Below are 24,237 nucleotides of genomic sequence, written 5' to 3' on the forward strand. Positions count from 1 at the left end.
CTCCCCCTTTGTAGTCTTTTGTGAGGATAAACCAAACGAAGGAAATAACTTGGATTCTTTGGAGCTTTATGTAGTTTGGAATCAGAACTCTGAAAGGAATTCAGCAAGAGTACTGCATCCAAGCGTAGTGTTTTCATTCATTTATTCATTTTAAAGATTTTAGCCATTCATTTGACAGAGAGAGCACGAGCAGGGGGGAGTGGCAGGCAGAGTGGGAGGGAAAAGCAAACTTCCTGCTCCATGGGACTCAATCCCAGGACCCCAGGATCACAACCCCAGCGGAAGACAGACGCCTAGCGGGCAGAGCCACCCAGGTGCCCCAGGGTTTTCATTTATACCTGAAGCACTAGTCAGAGTTTGGCTACCTGGCACTAACTCCCCTGGAAGGAAAATTTGATTTCATTCACGCCCAATTCCATGTGATTGATTACAGAGTATTTCACACAAATGAGGCACAGTACTTGTTTTTACCCCTGAAAAGGACCCAGTGACTATGAAAGCACAGCGTCTTCCAGAGTTTGTGTGTGTGTGTGGTTCTCGTCTATCATACATGGACAGAAGGACCAGTCTGTGACTGAGGAGGGCCCCCTAGAGTGCTCTTGGGCTCCAGGACGCCCTCTGACCCTCAAGGTTCTTAAAGGCAGCTGGGCCACGGCCGGGACCTTGAGTCTGATGGCCAGAAGTCCTCGCAGCCACGGGGTGGTGAAAGGCAGTGGCATCCAGAAGGTTGCAGGTGGGTGGATAGCTGAAGTCATCAGGAACTCTGGAACTCAACTCTGAGGCTCACTGGTACCCCCTTCACCTTGGGCTTATTTATTTCCCTAAAGGGTAAAAAACAGTTGTACTGTAATATGTAAACTATAGCTGATGCTGCACGATGCTTTTTTTTTCTTTAGCCTGGCAATTGTTATTAACCTTTTTTTTAAAATTTTTTATTTATTTATGATAGTCACAGAGAGAGAGAGAGAGAGAGAGGCAGAGAGAGAAGCAGGCTTCGTGCACCGGGAGCCCGACATGGGATTCGATCCCGGGTCTCCAGGATCGTGCCCTGGGCCAAAGGCAGGCGCGAAACCGCTGCGCCACCCAGGGATCCCCTGTTATTAACCTTTTTATTTTTAAAGTTTGTCTGTTTATTTATTTATTTATTTATTTATTTATTTATTTATTTATTTATTTATTTATTTATGAGAGACAGAGAGAGAGAGAGAAGCAGGCTCCATGCAGGGAACCTGATGTGGGACTCCATCCTGGGTCTCCAGGATCATGCCCAGGGCTGAAGGCGGCGCTAAAGTGCTGAGCTATCCAGGCTGCCCATAATTAATAAAATATTGAAGAAAAAAAAAAGCAGACCACTGGGGGTGCCTGGCTGGCTCAGTTGTTAGAGCATGAAACTCTTGATCTTGGGGTTGTGAGTTTGACCGTCACATTGGGTGTAGAGATTACTTAAAAATAAAATCTTAAAATGTATACCATTGGTTTTTAACATGTTTATCATGTGTTTGACCATAGATGGATCACAAACATTTATCTCTGCTTCTTTCTGAAACCAAGTTAGAATGACAGTAAAGAAATAAAGAGGTGTAAACCATATAAGACCAAACATAAAGCAAGACCATTTGTGCCTCAGAATTCTGGAAAGGCTCTAAAATTGGAGATGCTAAGTTCCTTGGAAGGTGAGAGTATGGAGTGGGCTGAAAGCCACAAGAATTGATTGAAAGTTCCTATGTTGCCTTCACAAATCACTTAGAGTCGGGATACCACCTCTCTATGCTGCACCAGGAAAAACGATTTCTAGGAAGAGTGAACTAAAGAGCTAAATGGGAACCCAGCTATAACACATGTTGGAGGTAAGATTCAATAATGAAGATGGTAGGATATCCTGAAACTCTACAGAAAAGACACATTTTTCACTCCACAAACTCCTCATCTGCCACGCTCGTAGAGAGGCTTATTACTGTGATACTAGGCAGGAGACTGGAAGATTTCTCTCTAGAGAAACTGTATCCCAAATAAGAGGTTTATCTCCCACTGAAATTTCTGAATCTGCCCCCCAAAACTCCACGAGTCAACAGAACACCTTCTTGCAACCACACCCACATTTTCCACTTTCACTTTCTGGCTTAGTTTGCTATTAGGTAGTATATTCTTCTAAATAATTCCCACAAACTTCAATGCAATGCTTCAGTATTCATTTTGGCATTCATTTCATTCTAACATATGCTATTTTGAAACTTATTATAAACAAACTCTGGATGAAAGTCATAATTATTCAAATATCATACACAATTTATACTGTGCATGTATAAACTTTGCCTATTATCTATAGGCTGTTCCAATTTCTTCAGGATTTAACAGTGTTGGGGTTTTTGTGTGGTTTTTGTTTTTTGAAAAACTCTTAAAGTCAAAAATTGGTCAGAATTTAATTTCTTTTTTTTTTTTATTTATGATAGTCACACACAGAGAGAGAGAGAGAGAGAGAGGCAGAGACACAGGCAGAGGGAGAAGCAGGCTCCATGCACCGGGAGCCCGATGTGGGATTCGATCCCGGGTCTCCAGGATCGCGCCCTGGGCCAAAGGCAGGCGCCAAACCGCTGCGCCACCCAGGGATCCCAGAATTTAATTTCTTAAATTGATTCTAATATAGCTATTAGTCCAGTTCATTGTCATCTTCAGTGTCATATAAATCAATTTCAAAATGTAAATCATCTTTTTCTTTTTTTTTTTTAAATCATCTTTTTCTTCTGCAGTTTCTTCTGTAGTTGCAATTTAGATTGTTTTCAATGGTCTGTCCTTCCTTCCTTCCTTCCTTCCTACCCCCCAACATGGGGCTTCAGCTCACATACCTGAGGTGGAGTCACATGCTCTGCCAACTGAGCCCGTCAGGTGCCCCTTTTGTGCTTCTTTATTAAACAGAATAACAATGTCTTTTTTTTTTTTTTTTACATATTTTGCACAAACTTTAGGTTCACAGAGGGCACGTGGTCTACACATTATAAGAATATTCACTGTCTTGTAAATATTTAACCCATTTTTAAGGCTTTGAAATGGTTTGTATTTGCTGTGTTTTGCAAGTTCTTGTAAGAGAACCTCTTTACAGTGTTGGCCTTCTCCGTTGTGAAGGTTTGCATTAATTTTCTTGGTCTGGTCACTCTTATGGCACTTGTCATTTTTGAAACTAAACATATCCTGGTGCCTCTGACCTGGAACAGAGATGCTCTCTTTGTGGGAGCTTATTGCAGAAACTCCAGTAACCTCAATGGAGGGCAGTAAAGATTCAGGGAAGACCGAGATGTCTGGGATCCAGGCCCACATTGGGCTTCCTGCTTCGCAGGAAGTCTGCTTCTCCCTCTGTGCCTCCCCCTGCTTGTGCTCTCTCTGTGTCTCTCAAATAAATAAATAAAATCTAAAAAATCACATATAAAACGGTACAGCACTGGTGTAAAAATAGGCATATAGGGGATCCCTGGGTGGCTCAATGGTTTAGCACCTGCCTTCAGCCCAGGGCATGATCCTGGAGTCCTGGTTTGAGTTCCACATCGGGCTCCCTGAATGTAGCCTGCTTCTCCCTCTGCCTGTGTCTCTGCCTCTCTCTCTCTCTCTCTCTCTGTGTGTCTCTCATGAATAAATAAATAAAATCTTAAAAAAAAATAGGCATATAGACCAGTGGAACAGAATAGAAAACGCAGATATAAACCAAGTCATATACAGTCAATTCATCTTTGACAAGGGTGCCAAGAACACACAGTGGGGAAAGGACAGTCTCTTCCATAAATGGTGTTGGGAAAACTGGACACCACATGCAGAAGAATGAAACTAGACCCCTGTCTTGCATCACTCATGAAAATGAACTCAAAGCCAATTTAAAACTTAAATTTAAGGCTTGAAATCTTAAGACTTCTAGAGTAAAACAGGAGAAAATCTCCTTGATGTTGGTTTTGGCGGTGATTTTTTTAATACAATGTCAAAAGCACAGGCAACACAAGCAAAAATAAACAAGTAGAACTACATCAAACTGAAAAGCTTCTGCACAACAAAGGAAATAATTAACAAGATGTAAAGACAACCTACAGAACAGGCAAAAATATTTACAAACTATATATCTGATAAAGGGTCAATATCTAAAAAATATAAACAAAAAGCCCCACAAATAATCAGATTTTAAAATGGGCGAAGGACTTGAATAGACATTTCTCCAAAGAAGACACAAAAATGGCCAACAGCTACATAAAAAGGTGCTCAATATCACTTGGCGTCAGGGAAGTGCAAATCAAAAAAAGACAATGAGATAATCCCTTCACATGGATAGGATGGTTTCTCTAGGACAGGCAACAGAAAAATGTGTTGGTGAGGATGTGGAGAAAAGGACTCTTCAACACTGTTGGTAGGGATGTAAATGGGTGTAGCCACTGTGGAAAACACTATGGAGATTCTTCAAAAAATTAAAAATAGAGGGGTACCTGGGTGGCTCATTCGGTTAAGGGTCTGACTCTTGATTTCTGCTCAGGTGCAGATCTCAGGGGTGTAAGATTGAGCTCTGCATTGGTCTCTGCGCTTAGCATAGAGTCTACTTAAGATCCTCTCTCTCCCTCTGCCCCTCCCCCCACCCTCGCCTTGCTCTCTCTAAAAAAATAAATAAATAGAAATTTTTAAAAATTCAAACCGAAAAAAAAAAATTCAAACCGAAATATCATATGATCCAGGGTATAGCTGAAGGAAACAAAAACAGTGTCTCAAATAGATATTTGCACTCCCATGTTTGTTGCAATGTTATTCACAGTAGTCAAGATATGGAAACAATCTAGCTGCCTATCCATGGGCTGATTAATGGATAAAAAAGATGTGTGTGTGTGTGTGTGTGTGTATGTGTGTACAAAGTACATAACTATGTATATTGTAACCATAACCCACTATATGTAATATATGTATTACATATAATGTAATATTATTCAACCATGAGAAAGAAGGAAATCCTGGTATTAGTAACAACATGGATGAAACTAGAGGACATTATGCCATGTGAATTAGCCAGCAGAGAAAGAGGGATACTGCATAATCTCACTTGTATGTGGAATGTTAAAAAATGTCTTAAAAAAAATCAAACTCATAGAGACAGAGTAGAGTGGTGGTTTCCAGGATCTGGGGGAGGAGTTTGGGGAGGAAGGAGATAGGGAGATGCTCGTCAAAGCCTTCGGTTACAAGATGAATAAGCTCTGGGGATGTGATATATGGCATGGTGACTGCAGTTAATACAGTGTGGTGCGCTTGAAGCTTTATGAGAGAAGGCCTTAAACGCTGTCACTACAAAGGAACAAAAAAGGTACCTATGTGAGGTGATGAATGTATTAATCAACCAGATTATGATATCACTTGACAAAGTATACATATGTCAAATTATCATGTTGTGCACTTTAAACATAGGCATTTTTATTTTCAATTATTTATCAATTTACCTCAATAAAGCTGAAAAAAATCAGAACATTTTCATCACCTCAAAAAGACACCCCATACCCATTAGCTATAATCCCCTACCCTCCATTCCTCCCAATCTCTACCTCTAAGTGACCAACTAATCTATTTTCTGTGTCTATACGTTATTCTGGACTTCATATGACTGAAATCATACACTATGTGGACTTTTATGCCTGGCATTTTTCACTCAGCATGTTTTCAAGATTTATCCAAATTGTGGCACGTATCATTATTTCATTCTTTTCTATGATCAAGTAATATTCTATGGCATGGGCAGACCACATTTTGTTTGCTTGTTTGTCTATTCCAATGATGGAAATTTGGGTTGTTTCCCCTTTGAGCTATTATGAACAATGCTGGTAAAGTATTTGCGTTCAAATTTTTTATTTCTCTGCTATATAACCAGGAGTGGAATTACCGGGTCACATGGTAATTTTATGTTTAATCCTCTGAGAAACTGTCACTATACAGACTATTTTCCAAAGAAGCTATGCCATTTTACATTCCCTTCAGCAACATTAGCCATCCTAATGTGTATGACATGGACATCTCATGGTGGTCTTTCTTTGGGGTGGGTTTAGTTTAATGTATTTTTGCATGTGGCCTCTGAAACGTGCAATTTGAATGTCCTTACCTGTGAAAATTATCTCACAAATCCTCATTTCTTGTATGTAAAATAGAAATGACAATAGCTTTCTTCCAGGATGGTTCACCCCTCCTTTTTTGTAGTAAAATATACATAATATTTATCATTTTAACTTTTTAAAAATGTGTAGTCTTATGGAACTAAATACATTCACATTCCTGTTCAACCATCACCACCATCCATCTTCAGAACTTTTTCATCTTCCTTAACTCTGCCTCAACAAAAACTAAGCCATTCGCCACCATGATTCCATGCACCAACATAATATTATTATAAATATGAGTGTACAGATATTTTTTGAGTCCCTGCTTTTATTTCTTTTGCATTTTATCCAAAAATGAAATTATGGATAGTATAGTAATTCTGTGTTTAGTTTATTTAGGACTGCCATACTATATTCCATAGAGCTATTCCATCTTACATCTCTACTAGCAATACACACAAGGATTTTAATCTCTTCACATTTTCATCAATACTTGTTATTTCCTGGGCTTTTTATTGTTCTTTTTTTAAATTTTTAAAAAAAGATTTTATTTACTTATTCATGAAAGACATAGAGAGAGAGGCAGAGACACAGGTAGAGGGAGAAGCAGGCTCCTCGCAAGGAGCCTGATGCGGGACTCAATCCCGGGACCCCGGGACCACGACTTGAGCCAAAGGCAGACACTCCACCATCGAGCCTCCCAGGTGTCCCTTTTTGTTGTTCTTCTTATTTGTTTTATTTTATTTTTTTTTTTAAATTTTTTTAAAATTTTTATTTATTTATGATAGTTACAGAGAGAGAGAAAGGCAGAGACACAGGCAGAAGGAGAAGCAGGCTCCATGCACCGGGAGCCCGATGTGGGATTCGATCCCGGGTCTCCAGGATCGCGCCCTGGGCCAAAGGCAGGCGCCAAACCGCTGCGCCACCCAGGGATCCCTCTTATTTGTTTTATTAGCCACCATAATGGATATGAAGTGATATCTTGTGGTTTTCATTTGCATTTCCCTAATGATTAGTGATGTTGAAGATCTTTTATGTGCTTATTGGCTATGTGTATGTCTTCTTTGGAGAAGTGCCTATTCGAGTTCTTAGCCCATTTTATTTTATTTCATTTTTTTCCTTTTTTAAAAATTTTTATTTATTTATGATAGTCACAGAGAGAAAGAGAGAGAGGCAGAGATATAGGCAGAGGGAGAAGCAGGCTCCATGCACCAGGAGCCCGACGTGGGATTCGATCCCGGGTCTCCAGGATCACGCCCTGGGCCAAAGGCAGGCACTAAACCGCTGCGCCACCCAGGGATCCCTTAGTCCATTTTAAAATTGGATTGCTTGTTTTGTTGTTGTTGAGTTGTAGGAGTTATTTATATATACTGGGTATCAATCCCTTATCAGACATATGATTTGCAAATATTTTCTTCTATTCCATGGTTGCCTTTTCACTACTGATCATGTCCTTTTGTGCACGAAAGTTTTTGATTTTTGATAAAGTCCAATTTATCTTTTTTTGTCGTTGTCTTTGTTCTTGGTGTCTTATCTAAGAACTCATTGCTAAATTTAATATCATGAAACTATTCCCCTATATTTTCTTCTAAGAATTTTAGTTTTAGCTCTTACATTTAGGTCTTGGATCCATTTTGAGTTAACTTTTGTAGAAAGCGTAAGACAGGTCTAATTGCTAGGTTTTTTTTTGCATGCAGATATCCCATTTTCCCAACATCATTCGTTGAAAATTTTGTTCTTTCTCATGTTGAAAATTATTTGACAATATATGTTAGTTGATTCTGGATTTCCTATTCCATTTGATTGGTCTATATCTCTGTCTTTATGCCAGTACCACACTGCTTTGATTACCACAGCTCTGTAGTTTTGAAATCCAGAAATGTGAAACTGCCAACTTTGTTCTTGTATTCAAGATTATTCTGGCTATTTGATGTCCCTTATGATTCCATCTAAAGTTTAGATGGCCTTTACTATTTCTGCAAAAAAATGCTATTGGGATTTTGATAGATATTGTGTTGAATCTGTAAATGGCTTTGGGTAGCATTGACACCTTAAAAATATTGCCTTCCAATCTATAAACAGGGCTCATTGTGGCTTTGGTTTGCATTTTCCGGATGATTAATGATATTGAGCATTTTTTTTCCTGTGCTTACTGGCTATTTGTGTACCTTTCCAGGAAAGGTGTCTAGTTAGACCCTTTCTCCCATTTTTTTTCTTTGCCCACTTTAAATTCAGGTTGTGTTGTTGTTGAGTTGTAGTTTCTTATATATTTGGACACAAGTCCCTTATCAGATATATTATTTGCAAATATTTTTTCACATTTGATGGGTCATCTTTTTACTTTCTTGAAAGCATCTTTTTTTTTTTTAAGATTTCATTTTTTTATTTGAGAGAGAGTGCAAGTAAGCATGAGCAGGGGAGGGGAGGGGGAAGAGGGAAGAGGAAGAAGCAGACTCCCTGCTGAGGAGGGAGCCTGCCGTGAGGCTGGATCCCAGGATCATGACCTGAGCTGAAGGCAGATGCTTCACTGACTGAGCCACCCAGGTGCCCTGAAAGTGTCTTTTGAAACACAAAAGCTTTAAATTTTGACGAAGTCCAAATTATCTGTATTTTTCTTTTGTTGCTCATGCTTTTGAATCCACTTAAGAATCAATTATCAAATCCAAGTTTATATTATCCTTATGTTTTCTTCTAAAAATTTTATAATATTTGGTCTATCAAGAACCTTGATCCATTTTTGTTTAATTTTTGTATATGGTGTACAGTAAGGATCCAACTCATTCTTTTGCATTTGGTTATCTAGTTGTCCCAGTTCCGTTTTATTGAAATGTCTATACTTCTTTATATTTCTTTGACACCTCTGCTCTTGTGGTCTGATCTTTGCTGCTACTACTCCCCTGATACTGCTTTTACTAGGTCACTAGTGACCTGGTAGCTAAACTGAGTAGATAATTTTCAGTCCTTTCCTTCCTTTTTTTTTTTTTAAAGATTTATTTATTCATGAGAGACAGAGAGAGAGAGAGAGAGAGAGAGAGAGAGATGCACAGACACAGGCAGAGGGAGAAGCAGGCCCCATTCCATTCAGGGAGCCTGACGCAAGACTCAATCCTGGGTCTCCAGAACCACACCTTGGGCCAAAGGCAGCCCTAAACTGCTGAGCCACCACGCTGCCCCCCTTGAAATATCTCTTGACTTCTGTGATATCACACCCTCCCAGACTTCTTCCTACCATTCTTCCTTTTTTTTCTTAGTCTCTGCCCATCCCAAGTGATCCCGAAGGCTCTATTCTTAGCCGAACACACATTATCTGGGTGATCTTATCCTCTTCCATGACTTCACTTGCCATCTCTGTACTGATTTTTTCTGAATACTTAATTCTTCTGATCTTTATATCGATTTCATTTGCAAATCATGTATCTGAAAAGGGAAGATTAATCCAGTATATATAAAGAACTCCTATAACTCAACAATAACAATACAACCATCCAATTTAAAAATGAGACATGGATATACATTTCTCCAAAGAACATCTCAAACTCAACATTTCTTAAATAACTTTTTTCTCCAAATCTGCTTCTTCAGTATTTCTTACGTCTATAAATGGCATACTATCCATCTGATTTCCCAAGACAGAAATCTGGTTTATATATAGTAAAATGTAACTCACTGTACATCTCAGTGAGTTTTTAAAAGATTTTATTTATTTATTTGAAAGTGAGCCCTCGCATGTGTGGGGTGGGGGAGAAGAGGGAGAAGGAGAAATAGACTCCCCACTGAGCAGGAAGCCCAATGCGGGGCTCAATCCCAGGACCCTGGGACCATGACCTGAGCCAAAGGCAGACATTTAACTGACTGAGCCACCCAGATGCCCCTTTTGCCCATTTTAAAATAGTCACTTGCTTATTACAGAATTATAAAAGTTCATTAATTAAGAATCTCTTATTCTCTTATTAAATATGTTTTCTAAATCTTTTCTCACAGTGACTTTCCTTTTTATTTTTTAAAAGATTTTATTTATTTATTTGAGAAGCAGAGAGAGACAGCACAAGCAGGGGGGAAGGGCAGAGGGAGAAAGTGAAACAGATTCCCTGCTGAGCAGGGAACCCAATGTGGGACTCGATGCAGGGGCTCCATCCCAGGACTTGAGCTGAAAGCAGACACGTAACCCACTGAACCACCCAGGTGCCCCCAAAGTCTTTAATTTTTAAAAAATGGTTTATGTACTATTTAAGAAATCTTTTTTTAAAGATTTTTAATTTATTTATTCATGAGAGACAGAGAGAGAGAGGCAGAGACACAGGCAGAGGGAGAAGCAGGCTCCATTCAGGGAGCCCGATGTGGGACTCGATCCCAGGTCTCTAGGATCACACCCCGGGCTGCAGGCAGCGCTAAACCGCTGTGCCACCGGGGCTGCCCTATTTAAGAAATCTTTTACCCAACACCTAATGGATTTTTTTTTTTTTAATAAACACTATCTAGAGGGGAGAAAAAGAAAAAAAAAAAAGAAATCTTTGCTCAATTCATGGTCATAAATATTTTCTCCTATATTTTCTTTCACAAGTTTTATAGTTTTAGCCTTTTTTAAAACAATCTTTTTAAATTTTATTTTATTTTCTTATTTGGGAGAAAGCATGTGAGAGAGAGATCATGAGGAGAGTGGGGGTAGAGGGAGAAGCAGATTCCCCACTGAGCAGGGAGCAAGATGCAGGACTCGATCCCAGGACTCTGGGTGACCTGCGCTAAAGGCAGACACTTAACTGACTGAGCCACCCAGGCACCCCTATAGTTTCAGATTTTATGTTTAGGTCTTTAATCTATTTTTTTGTCTGTTTGTTTTGTGGTTTTGTTTTGTCTTGTTGGGTATGTGGTATAAGGTAAGGGTCAAATTTCATTTTTTTCCCATGTGAATCATTTAATTGTGGCATCATTTGTTGAAAAGAATATCCTTTCCCCTATTAAATTCCTTTGGCAACATGGTGAAAACCCAGTTGCATGTGTTTATTTCTAAGTTCTCTATGCTACTCCACTGATCTGTATTATTCTTCTACCAAAAACACACTATCCTGATTGCTATAGCTTTATAATAAATCTTGAAATCAGATAATGCAATTCCTGCAACTTTGTTCTTTTTCAGAATAATTCTGGCAATTCTAGGCCCTTTAGAATTCCATATAAATTTTGGAATCATTTGTCAGTTTCTTCACACAGGCAAACAAAAAACAAAAAACAACAAAAAAAAGCAAAACCTGCTGGAATTTTTCACTTGAGAGAGAAAGAGTGAGAGTGAGCACAAGCAGGAGGGAGGAGCAGGCTCCCCACTGAGCAGAGCGTCTTATGTGGGGCTCGATCCTGGGATATGACCTGAGACCCTGAGACGAAGGCAGATGCTTAACTGAGCGAGCCACCCAGGCGCCCCACCTGCTGGAATTTTTTTTTTTAAGATTTTATTTATTTATTCATAGAGACACCGGCGGGGGTGGGGGGACAGAGGCACAGGCACAGGCAGAGGGAGAAACAGGCTTCATGCAGGGAGCCCGACATGGGACTCGATCCAGGGTCCCAAGGATCAAACCCCAGGCTTCAGGCGGCACTAAACCGCTGGGCCACCGGGGCTGCCCCCCCCCTGCTGGAATTTTTATTGGGATTGATCAATTTGGGGAGAATTGACATTTTAACAGTTGTGATTCTTTTAATGTATGAAGATGGTATTTCTCTCCAACTAGTTAGATCTTCTTTAACTTTCCTCATCAATGTTTTATAGTTTTCTTTTTTTTTTTTTAAAGATTTTATTTATTTATTCATGAGAGACACACAGAGAGAGAAGCAGAGACACAGGCAGAGAGAGAAGCAGGCTCCCTGAGGGAAGCCCGATGTGGGACTTGATCCCAGGACCTGGGATCACAACCTGAGCTAAAGGCAGACGTTCAGTCACTGAGCCATCCAGAGGTCCCTGTTTTGTAGTTTTTCAGTGTTCAAGTTTTGTTAAACTTATGCTACATGTTCATTTAAAAAACTCTATTGTTAATGCTATTTGAAAATATCAAATTCCAATTGTTTATGTCTCTGATATAAAAATAGTTTTGTATGTTGACCTTGAGTTCTGTGACCTTGCTAAATTCACTTAGGATTTCTAGTAGCTTTTTTTTGGTAGATTCCTTAAGATTTTCCACATATACAATCATGCCACCTCTGAATAAATACAACTTGTAAGCTTTTAATTTCTTTTTCTTGCCTTATTGCACTGATAAGGACCTCCAGTACAATGTCAAGGAGACATGGTGTGGGCAGATAATCTTGCCTTGTTCCTGATCCTAGGAGGAAAGCATTCAGTCCTCCAAGTGTCATGTTAGCTCTAAGTTTTTCAGAGATGCCCTTTATCAGATTGAGGAAATTCCCTTCTATTCCTAGTTGGCTGAGAGTTGAATAGGTATTGAATTTCATCCAGTGTTGTTATTGTTTTTTTTTTCTGTACATGTTCATTATGTGTGACCCTTGACTTGCTTTGGACTGTAAAATGTGAATGCAAGCCACAGGTATCTCTTTAGGGAAGGAGCTTTAAGAGCCAGCGTGGGATTTGCTACGTTATCTTCCCACTGCTACAGTCCTGGTGGAAGCTCCTGTTGGGATGAAGCATTGAGCATAAATGTGAGCAAGAAATGAACTTCTGTTGAGATAAGCCAAGAGATTTGGGGGGCTGTTCACTAGTGCATCATGGTTTAACAGAGAAGGCTCTTGCCCTCAGGACAAACTTATTGACCTCATGGAGCTTACATTCTAGCTTACATTCTTACATTTACATTCTTACATTCTAGCTTACATTTAACATTCTAGTGTAAAAGAAACAAATAAATATACATTATAATGTCAAGTAGAGATGAGCACCAGGAAGAAAACAAAGCAGATACAGTGAGATACAGGGATAGAGAAAGTTTTAGCTTTAGATAAGGGTAATGGGGAAGGCCTCCTTGAAAACATAACAGTTGGGCTAGGACCTGAATGACGTGAGGGTGGGAGCCGTGAGGGATCTGGTGGAAGGATGTTCAGGCAGACAGCCATACACTACTCTAGGACAGGAACTCTAGACTCTCCAGGCCATGGAGGATTAGGACAAAGCTGAAAGAGCTGTCCTCAAGGAAAGAAGAGAGAAGAGTACATCTACTCATGGCCTCTGTGGCCCATTCTGGGTCTGCAGGGACCAGAAGCAGCTGCCGGACAACGGAAAGCTTGTTGGCGGTGGTCTCACCAGACTGCTGACACACCACTGTCCCTTGAGTCTTGACATTTTGCCTAGTAGGGTAAAGAAGAAAAAGGGAGTAACTGACCTTTTTCCTGACATTCAGGCAAAGAGGCTTGTTTTATCTGAGAAAAATAAAGTGGGCTTCACGAGAGAGTTCATGACCATTATTTTCTTGAAAGTTATTCTCTACTTTGAAACTCATCAACAGCTTGCTACGGTCCTGAGGAAAGAGCCCAAACTCGACTCTATTGACTAGCTGTGTCACAGGATTCTGCTTCAGTCACACTGGGTTCCTGCATCAGGCCCTCCTTTCTGAGCCTTTGCAAAGGCTGTTCCTTCCTTTGGGAACACTCTTCCTCCCTTGTCGGGGCTAACCTCCCTCAAACTCGGTTTAAGTGTCAGTGGTCTCACTGGAAGTGTTCCCAGACTAGCTTAGGTTCTTCCATCAAAAGCTATCTTAGCATCTTGTTCTTCTTGTACCAACCTAGCATTCATCATAGTGTACTGTAGTCTTAAAGATTTGTCAAGTAATTCAGACATTCAAAGAAGTATAAAAAATAATATAGGGATCACCCATAGGCCTATCACCTCAGTTAAACAATGAAACATTGCAGCTGAAGCCCACTATGATGACATGTTGCTCCCAACCAATACCTGAGTTTGGTGTTCATCTTTCCATATACGTCTGTATACTAATTATTATATACGCATATATACCTAAACAACATATATTCTTGACTTCACATTTTACATCTCAGTTATTACAAAGGTATTTCTGCAACTTGCATTTTGCCCTTATTTTTGTGGTTCATCCATGTTGATACAAGTCACCCTAGATCATTTCTACAGCTGTATATATTATGCCACAATCTACCCCTTTTCTTCACTGATCGACTAAATTTAGAGTTCTGCAAGTTTTTGGAATTTCTAAGCGCTCTGCTCCCTGCATTCTGAACGTGTCGCCTGACACGCAGATGACGGTTTCTCCGGGTGTGCAGCTGGCAGTGCGACCGCGATTCCTCGTGCCCGCGCGCCTCTGACTTTGCATCCAACACTGACAGAGCTCTTCGGGGTGGTGGTACCCGCCGAGGCCCTGGAGGTGCGTGTCCCCGGCGGACGGTGGCCGCCCTGGGCGCTGGGACCCTGCGTGTCTCGCTCCCCACGGCCTTTGCAGAACTGTGGGCCGAGGACGCGAACACCCGTGTGCAAGGTGAACGACCGGACCCAGGAATGGGGCAGAATGCTGCTCAGGCAGTGGCCGGAGGCCGGGGAGCGGGGGTCGTGGCTGCGGGCGGCGTCTGTCCGCTGGACCGAGAGCTCGGCGGGCTGGGGGTGACGCTCCGCTCCTCTCCGGCCTCCCGCGCGCGGAGCTAGCGCCCGGGCACCCCCGCCCCCGTCCCGCCAGCCGCCCGGCCCCGCCCCCCGCCGCTGGCGGCCCCGCCCCCCGGCTCCGGCCCCGCCCCCCGCCCCTGCGCTAGCGGCCCCGCCCCGCCCCGCCCCGCCCCGCCCCCGCGGGTGAGTCAGGCTGCGGGGACGCCGCGGGAGGGAGGCGATGACGGGCGCGCGTCCGTGCGGCGCGGAGCAGCGCAGGGGCCGGGAGCGCGGCGGCGGCGGGGACGGGGACGGGGACGGCGGCGGGGACGGCGGCGGCGGAGGCGGAGGAGGACCGGCGGCGGCGGCGGGCGGCATGAGCGGGGCGCGGGGCGCGGGCCCGGCGCTGGTCGCGCTGCTGCTGGCGGCGTCGGTGCTGAGCGCCGCGCTGCTGGCCCCCGGCGAGTCCCCGGAGCGCGGTGCCGAGGCCGCCCCGCCGCGAGGTGAGTGCCGACCGCGCCCCCCGCCCGCTCCGCTGGGCCCGACTGCCCGCCTCTCCCCGCCGCGGTCGCGCCGCCCCCGGCCGGCCGGGCCTCGTTCGGGAGAAGCCCGTGTCCGGAACTAGTTGTGCGGGCGCCGCGCCAGAGCGAGCGGCGGCGGGGAGCGGGCGCGGGCGCGGGCGCTGGGCCCGGGGGCGAGGGCGGCGGCGGGCACGGCCTCTGGCGGCCGGACTCCAGGGTCCCGGGCCACTGTCCGAATGGAAGAACGTCTTGGACGGGAGACCCGTTACTCCCCGCGGACGCGCCAGCTGCACGGGGCGCTGCCCGGCCGAGGAAGGGCCGTGTGTGCCGGCGTCCCGCCCTCGCTGGCCGCCTGTGTGCCGGGGCGAGCGCACGAGGAGTCCGCGCGGCGAGCGGGACGGAGGGCCTGCGCGGGGCCTGCTGCGCGGGGAGGGGTGCGGGCCTGTCCCGGGGAGAAGCCGTCCGTCACTCGGAGCCCACGGCCGACCCGGAATGAACGCTCAGCTGGCGGCGGCGCGGGGAGGGCGCTGGCCGCGGGAGCCGGCGCTCTACGCTCCAAGCCCGTCTCGGCGCCCTTGGGCAGACGGCCCGGCCCGGCCCGGCGGCGGGAGGTGGGAGGTGGGAGGGCCGGCCGAGGCCTGGGTCAGCCCGGGCCCTGCGCGGGGCGGGGAGGCCGCAGAACCCGGCTCCTGGCCTGGAGGGGCGGGTGCTTTTGCTGGGGGCGAGTCTCCCGCGCGCCTGGCGCTGTCGGCACTCGGCCCTCCAGTGCTTTCCTAAGTCGCCTCGTCTCCGAACTCCCCGGGGAACGGGGACCCCTCCAGACCCCAGAAACGAGAGTCCCAGGGCCCTGGGAGAGGACAGTCCCCAGCTCCTTCCAAGGGACGCTTAGTTCAGGATCCTGGGATCGGTCCTGCTGGGTCAGGGCTTGGGGAAGTCAGCCCACCACCTGCCTCTTCCCCTCCTCCCAGCCCCTTTTCCTGTAGCAGAATAGGGGGGTTTGGAGTCAGTCCGCGTGGTCCAGACTGCCCCTCCTCCACAATCAGAATCCTTTTTTTTTTTTAAGATTTTATTTATTTATTTATTCATGAGAGACAGAGAGAGAGAGAGCAAGGCAGAAGAGACACAGGCAGAGGGAGAAGCAGGCTCCATGTAGGGGGCCTGATGTGGGACTCGATCCAGGGTCTCCAGGATCACGCCCTGGGCTGCAAGCGGCGGTAAACCGCTGCGCCACTGGGGCTGCCCCACAATCAGAATCCTATAGGGCAAAGACAGTGAATTTTGAAAAGCCATCTTGGCTGATTACATTTTGTACTACTGCCTCCCCCACCTCCTCCCTGACTCTGTGTCCTCCACCCCCCTTTTATTTTGGAGGAAACAGACCCTAAGAGGTTATGTGATCAGGCCAATCATAAATTGTCAGGGACAGATACCCTGCGATGTTATTTCTTTGTACTTTAGCACCAATTAATGGTGATAATTATTTTAGGAAAAAGGTGGTTTGTAAATATTAATACTGGGGGGTGAGGGAGAACATATTAATATTCCTCAGTGATCCACTCCAGAACCTTCATGAAACTGTGTTGAGAGGACACCAAGGCTTTTCGTGTCACCTTGGGTTAAGTTTGGGCTGGACAACTTCCTACTAAACTCCATTTTGTATGGTTAGAGGACTCAAGTTTAGTTAGGAACAAAACATAATAAATAGACTGTATCTTTAAAAATTTGCCTAGCAAAGATACTCATGAACAGAGAGCTAGAACCAGAAATTAAATATTTGGAAACAAAAGTCTAATATACAAACAGCACAGTTCCTTGGGCCCTATTGAGAGGTTTATCTTTATCTGGTTTACGTCCTCACGAAGACGGGGAGGAACTTGTTCTTTTGGCTATCATGCTCCTTGAGTGGTGTCATAGTATTTCTAAGTATTTCAGAAGTTGGCAGCTTTTTCTTGAAACTGAGCGTCCAATTCAACTTAGGTGTCATGGTGGATGGCTTGGGAGTTGAATCCCTATGATGACTATCAAGACTTGAATACATAAGGAAATTGAAGATAAAACAAGAGCCTAGCTCTACCCACTAGTAAAGGCTCAGGAATATGAATAAAAGCATTAGTTTTTCCAACTATGAAGGGATGATGATCTGTAAAACAATTACAAATGAAAAGGCCAATGGATAGTATAATTTTTAAAATGAAAACTATCAAAACTGAATAAAGGAAACTAAAAACTATTTGAAAATGGTATAACGTTTATTGATGACAGCTATGACAAAGGATTTAACATCTGTACTATGTAAAGAAATGACACAAATCCTAAGAAGAGCTCTAAGATGGAAGGGTGTTAAATAGCAAAAACTCAACTGGGTAAATTTAAAGATCACATTGGCTCTATTCAATAATTCATGAATTGGCCGGTATCCCATCTAGCAAATAGAAAGGAGCTCCTTTGAGCTGCAGAAAAGGAAAGGTTTTTAAAGGCAGAGAGGGAGAGGAGAAAAGGAAATTATTAGCAAATAATGCATTTTAGGCCAGGATGCCCCCCTAGCGGTAATGAAGGGTCTATCAGTAAGTAGATTACCTTCTGGTACTGGCCAGAAAGTCCCAGGTTGGCTGGTTAAAGGTCATTCTGGGACATGAAGGTGCGATTAGGTATTAAGTCTTGGTGGGGTGTAGCATAAGTGACTCAATTTTGGGCCTCCTGTCTCCTTTTTAACCATCTCCACCTTTTGATCAGATTCTCAGTGCAACTGAGAGGTGTGATCAAAGTATGAGGCTCTAACACCACTCTCAGCTCTGCAGTTCTCAGAACTTTGTATGAAATTTTGTTGATCATCTTTTGATCAGATTCTCAGTGCAACTGAGAGGTGTGATCAAAGTATGAGGCTCTAACACCACTCTCAGCTCTGCAGTTCTCAGAACTTTGTATGAAATTTTGTTGATCATCTGTGTGGAATCCATAGGTCATGTTGTTTTAAAGATTTTATTTATTTTTTCATGAAAGACACACAGAAGCAGAAGTGTTCCCTGTGGGGACACCGATGCAGGACTCAATCCCAGGACCCCAAGGATCACCACCTGAGGTGAAGGCAGATGCTCAACCACTGAGCCTCCCAGGTGCCCCAGTTTTGTTTTCATCTCTGAGATTCATGGGCTACAATTTCTAGGTTTATGGTCTTCAAGTTGGCCATCTCCTCGTTCCTTTCTGATGTTCCTGTATTAAGGGGATCATCTATGTGGTGGTTAGTGGCTGCAAACTAACCACCTTGAGCTCTTGAGAGACTATAACACACTGGGGAGATTACTATGATTGTTATAAGCAGGATAATTCCTAATGTCTGGAGTGCATTTCAGAGCCACTTTGGCCCTCAAGACCCAAACCAATCAAAATCACTTAAGTCCAAGAATAACCCTGTTGAAGGAATCACCTGTGGAAGCCATGTGGCCTGCTCAAGGATCTCGTGCATGAGTTTCAGCTTCCCCAGAGGTGTTAATTCAGGTGCCACAGGTGGTTTTGGTCATAGTGCAGACATCTCCTTTTTTGGCTAAAATATAACCAACCTGGGAGATAGATGTGATGGCATTATCTTTCTAGGCTGGTACCAGAGTAAAGGACAGAAGAGGTGGAAGAGAGTTTCATGATTAGTTCAAATATAAAGTTTTGATCTAGCATCTGAAGAAGCACCCTGCTTTGGTGTCAGCCCTTTCTCTTCCTATTGGATTTAGTTTGGAAGTCCCCAGTGCTTGTGTAGGACCGACCGCATGTCAGATGGAGTCTTCTTCAGGATTGAGATGCCTATCCAAGGCTTAAGTCCTCAAGTCCCCCTGCCTTCTGGATGGCGAAGAGGGAGATTCAAGGACAGTCTTTGTTCTTGGTGATTTCCAAATCAGAAGAGTGGGAGAAAATTGGAAACATTAGTTTGGAGAGTTGGAGCCATGTTTTTGAGGAAACTAGAGTAATTCAGGATCCAGTCCAATTTATAACAGAATATCAAAGACAATTAGCAGGATTAGAACCTAATATAGACAATATATCTAATATAGACAAAGATGTACACATTTCTTGTCTCAACAATTACCCTCATTTTTTATAGTAAAACTAATTTGTTGGCATTAACCTTTGCCTGATTATTTTCTTAAGTGCAGTAACAATAGTGATTGACCATATAAACTTTTTTTTTTTTAAAGTTGGTTATAGTTTTTTCTTTAAAAAAAAAAACTTATTTTTAAGTAAACACTGTGTCCAACGTGAGTCTTGAGCTCACAACACCAGGATCAAAAGTCCACATGCTCGGCCAGCTGAGCCAGCCAGGTGCTTTCCGTTTTTTTTTTTTTTTTTTTTTTTTTTAATGTTTTTTAAAGATTTAGTTATAAGGGGGGGAGGGGCAGAGAGAGTCCCAAGTAGACTCTGTGCTGATTGTGGAGCCCAGCAAGGGGCCTGATGCTCAGAGATCACAATCCAAGCTGAAACCAAGAGTCGGATGCTCAACTGACCGTGCCATCCAGGTACCTCTCCCTCTTTTAAAAAAATTTTATTTTTTGACCATATAGGCTGTTTTATAAAAAAATTAAAAAATTTATTTTTTAAGTAGGTTTCACACCCAGTATGGAGCCCACTGTGGGGCTTGAACTCAGGATCCTGAGATCAAGACCTGAGCTGAGATCATGGGTCCTATGCTTAACTCCCTGAGCCACTCAAGTGCCTCAATATAAGCTCTTTTTAATACTACTGTTCTGGAACCTTGTAAGCAAGGTGTTATGTCAGTTTTTCCAGGAGGCTTTATTGGCTCTGCAAAGTCAACCTTGATGTGGAGAACAAAGGCAAAAGAAATATAGGGAAAAAAATTAGACTTCCTTACCACTTACAGCCCATTAACAAGTACTTGGGGCAGCCAGAGTGACCTTACTCTAGGAACTCAACTGCCTTAATGTTAATACTTGGCTAGAGGCAAAAGGCAACCTTAGCTCCACCTTACCCATCCTACAGGATCCTTAAGTCTTTAACATATAGAAAATCCCTTTGGCAACTTCCTTTATCTCTACCTGTCCACCCGCCCCTAAATGTATGTTACCAATAGTCCTCCACCCATATGGCCCACTGATACAACTGAAGGGTCTCATGATTAAGGGTTTACTAGACAGTAGCAGATGACCTTATCCTACTAATAGCTAGCCTTTGAAGGTCCTGGAAACCTTGCTTCCAAACTCCATAGGGACTTGCATGGTTCCCTAACCCCCCTGAGCTTGAAAGGATATAATCGATCACTCCTCACAACCCCAGTGAAGCTCTTTCTACCCATGGGTCTTGTCCCCATGCTTTAATAAAAACCACTCTTTTTGCATGAAGATGTCTCGAGAATTCTTTCTTGACTGTTTAGTCCTGGATCCCAACATTTCCCATCAATCTTAGTTCTTTAATGCTGATCATATCTGAGTCTATGCATATTTCTCTCAAATAGGACATGCTGGTCAAAGCTTTAGGAGTACAGCCAAGGTTTCCAATGGTGTCTGGTTATAAGGATCAGACTCAATGAATCTCTGCAAATAACTATTGCCATGAAAAGAATACCCAAGAGCTTTCCAATCCTGGAGGAATTAAGTAGTGAGAAAAATTAACATTTCATCTTTGTTCACAAAGGTATATCTTATCAGTTTGTTGATACCTTAAGAGAACAGAAAAGGTTTCTTACAATCTGGAAAAGCAAAATGTTAGAGAACCAGTGGTATTTTAAACCAGAAGTCATAAAAATTATAATTATCCTCCTTGGTTCATTTAGTCCCATGTTATTCATGTCCTACTTGAATATTGTTTTTCTAGTTCTGAAAATTCTTTTTTTAGATTTATTTATTTATTTTAGAGAGAGTGTGCAAGAGTAGGGGGAGGGGCAGAGGGAGAGGGAGGGAATTCCAAATAGGTTCCCCACTGAGCATGGAGCCTGATGCAGGGTTTGATCTCATGACCCTGAGATCTTGAAAACCCTCAGACCTCAGACCCTGAGCCAAAACCAAGAGTTGAATGTTCAACCAACAGCCACCCAGGTGGTCCCCCTTTTTTTATTTTTTAAAGATTTATTGACTTATTCATGAGAAACAGAGGCAAAGACACAGGCAGAGGGAAAAGCAGGCTCTTTGCAGGAGCCCAATGTGGGACTCGATCCTAGATCCCAGGATCATGACCTGAGCCGAAGGTAGCTGCCCAACCGCTGAGCCACCTGGGTGTCCCAAGGCCCTTCCCCCCTTTTTTAAAGATTTATTTATTTTTTATTTTTTTAATTTTTATTTATTTATGATAGTCACAGAGAGAGAGAGAGAGGCAGAGACACAGGCAGAGGGAGAAGCAGGCTCCATGCACCGGGAGCCTGATGTGGGATTTGATCCCGGGTCTCCAGGATCGCGCCCTGGGCCAAAGGCAGGCGCCAAACCGCTGCACCACCCAGGGATCCCAAAGATTTTTTTATATATTTGAGAGAGAGTGAGAGTGCACTCATGTACAGGTGAGTTGGGCGAGGGGCAGAGGGAAGGACTCTCAAGCAGACTCCTTGCTTAGCGCAGAGCCAGAAAAGGGGCTTGCTTAGTCCCATGATCCGTGAAGTCATGACCTGAACTGAGCTGAAACCAAGAGTCTGACGCTCAACTGACTGAGCAACCCAGGTGCCCCATGGTTCTGGAAATTTTTACCCAGTTCAGTTGCATGATCTGAAAGTTATCAGAAACCTGTATTCTAGAGTACTTGTCAGATTCCTTTCCATGAATTTCTCTGAAGATGAAGCACATTTGGGAAGTTTTCATAAAAGCATCTGAATAAAATAACTCTGTAAATGACAAAAAATGCCTATTCTTAAAGATGTGATGAAAGGCCATTACAATGGAATTGACAAGGAAATTTGATTATTTTTGTGAGCGCATTCATTTTAAGATAATAACTAGAATTACAGCTGTTAAAAGTGTCAGTACCTATTCGATCTTCAGGAATTTCATACAGTTTCTGGAACACTTATATTAATAACACACATCCATGCAAATATAATCTAAGAAGGCTTAGCATCATCTGTTTGACTAGAGTCCCATGTAATTTAACATACCAGATAAGCCTATTTAGTATAACATCTTCCATTTTATAAAGAGAACAAATCCTTTGAGATGTTCCAGGGACTATCTGGAAAACCCAAAGTTAGTTCAAGGTCAGAAAGACTTCATTTAGAATTTGATTTTGGGCAAGTTTGTTAAAATATCAAAAGGTTTGGATACTTAAATAGGATCATATGTCATTATGAAACAATACTTCTCCATTTCACCAGGTAACAAAAACTTCATAGGCAGGTACAGAAAATCAAATAGTTGTACAGAGCCATAGCTATTTTAATATTGAAAGGACAAATTTTTTTTAACTAATCAAAGACCTGATAGAGATAAAACAATTTTTGTTTTTCTAGGCAGATTACATGAAAGATGAAGAAAAACTTTTGTTTATAATCTATTAAGAGCAGACCAATAACCTGAAAGAACTTTGTCCTTTTAATGGAGAGAAAAACCAAATTCTAATTTTGCACCAGTGTACTTTTGATATTTAAGCTCATTTTTAGGGGCCCCTGGCTGGCTTAGTGGAGCATGTGACTCTTGATATCAGGGTCACGAGCTGGGGCCCTATGTTGGACATAGAGATTACTTTAAAAAAAAAAAAAAACCTTTTAAAACAGATTCATTTTAATCTTAGCCACCCTGACTATACATTAAAAGTTCCTTTTCAAAGATTCCTTTTCCACAAATCTTCAACAACTTTCTTTTTTATTGTCAGAATTTGTCCTGTGTATTCCCTCTGTAACTAATCACTCTGATTTTAGGACAGAATTCCTTTTTTTTTTTTCCCCTTAAAGATACATTTCCATTCCTCATACCTTCTTTACCTGCAAGCGCACATCCTACTTTTCTTGCATATGGCGATATTTCCCTTATTATATCTTGTAGCTTTAATCCTGCCTACTAATTAGAATTTTTAACCCTTAGGAATTTTAAGAAGTAAATAATTGTGAACCATCTTTCATATTAGCAGCTGTGAGTTGGTGTATAACTGGGGTATCCCAGAGAGACCTGGCTTGGCCACTCGCTGCCAACAGAATCTGCAGGCAGAGATGAGTGGTGTTGAAACAAGAAAGGGATTTATGTCAGTGAGGCCGATGCTGGTGTCTCAAAGACTGTCTCCAAAGTGCCCAAGATACTTCCAGGTTTATATAAGGAAAATATGGGGGAAAGGTCAGTGGGTGCATGGGCTGTGCAGTGAAGGTCAGGTTGACCCTTGTCTTAGAGTCAGTCAGGGGTGGTGTCTTGCTGGGCCATCCTCACTGTTTGAGGGGGACGTTGCTGAGGATGCTTTGCCCTCAGGGTCTTCCCCCCTGAGCCAAGAGACAAGCTGGAAAGAAGAACCCAAAAGAAAGTTTGAGGTCAAAATGGAGGCAGCTGAGGTCCTCTTTCAGGCAGACTTACAGAGTTATGACTTCTAGAAATACATGCTTTTTTTATAGAAAATTTCTCAGGGTGGCACAATGCATGTTTACTAATAGACTCATATCTTCAGCTCTTCTGTAAAAGGAAGCAAAAAGTGGTTAAGCCTATTTTCAGCAATGAATGTTCCAGCATTTTATCTTATTTGGAAATAATCTGTATATTCATTGAATTCAAGTTAATTTAGCAAAATTTTAAGGTTTCAGGTTACCAAAAGGATTTAGGGAAACTATTTAAAAAATTCACATAAAAAACTTTTTACCCACTTATATCTATTGAATTTACTTGTTCTTAACAATTATTGGTTAGATTACCCACAAAAACATCATGACTCAAATATGATATTAGACAATCAGCCATTGTCTCTTATTGACAAATAAGTAACCAGTAATAGTAATATGTAATATTTAGTAACCAGTAATATGAACCTATTTGATTAGTAAATCTAGCTAGGATAAGAGCATTATATTTAATGTGACAACTTTAAAGACATATTAATTAAACCAACCAACAAACTATCTTTAATATCGAATGTCTTCCCAGGTCATATGAACCTGAAAAACATTTGAGTTAGT

At 42.7% G+C, this 24,237-nt stretch overlaps 1 protein-coding gene across 2 annotated transcripts in view; it reads left to right on the forward strand.

Annotated features, from left to right (window-relative positions):
- The first annotated feature begins 14,850 nt into the window (after positions 1-14,850).
- Positions 14,851-24,237, forward strand: part of HGSNAT (heparan-alpha-glucosaminide N-acetyltransferase) — a 43,442-nt gene continuing 34,055 nt past the window's right edge. Inside the window, exon 1 of one of the 2 annotated variants that reach the window (XM_077849407.1) lies at positions 14,851-15,149. In XM_077849407.1, the coding sequence (XP_077705533.1) occupies positions 14,888-15,149 (262 nt within the window). In that variant the 5' untranslated portion in view covers positions 14,851-14,887. The remainder of the gene's footprint in view (positions 15,150-24,237) is intronic. The other variant, XM_077849408.1, reaches the window with a different exon arrangement.

This window comes from Canis aureus, chromosome 15 (assembly GCF_053574225.1).
Source record: "Canis aureus isolate CA01 chromosome 15, VMU_Caureus_v.1.0, whole genome shotgun sequence".
NCBI classification, from domain to species: Eukaryota; Metazoa; Chordata; class Mammalia; order Carnivora; family Canidae; genus Canis; species Canis aureus.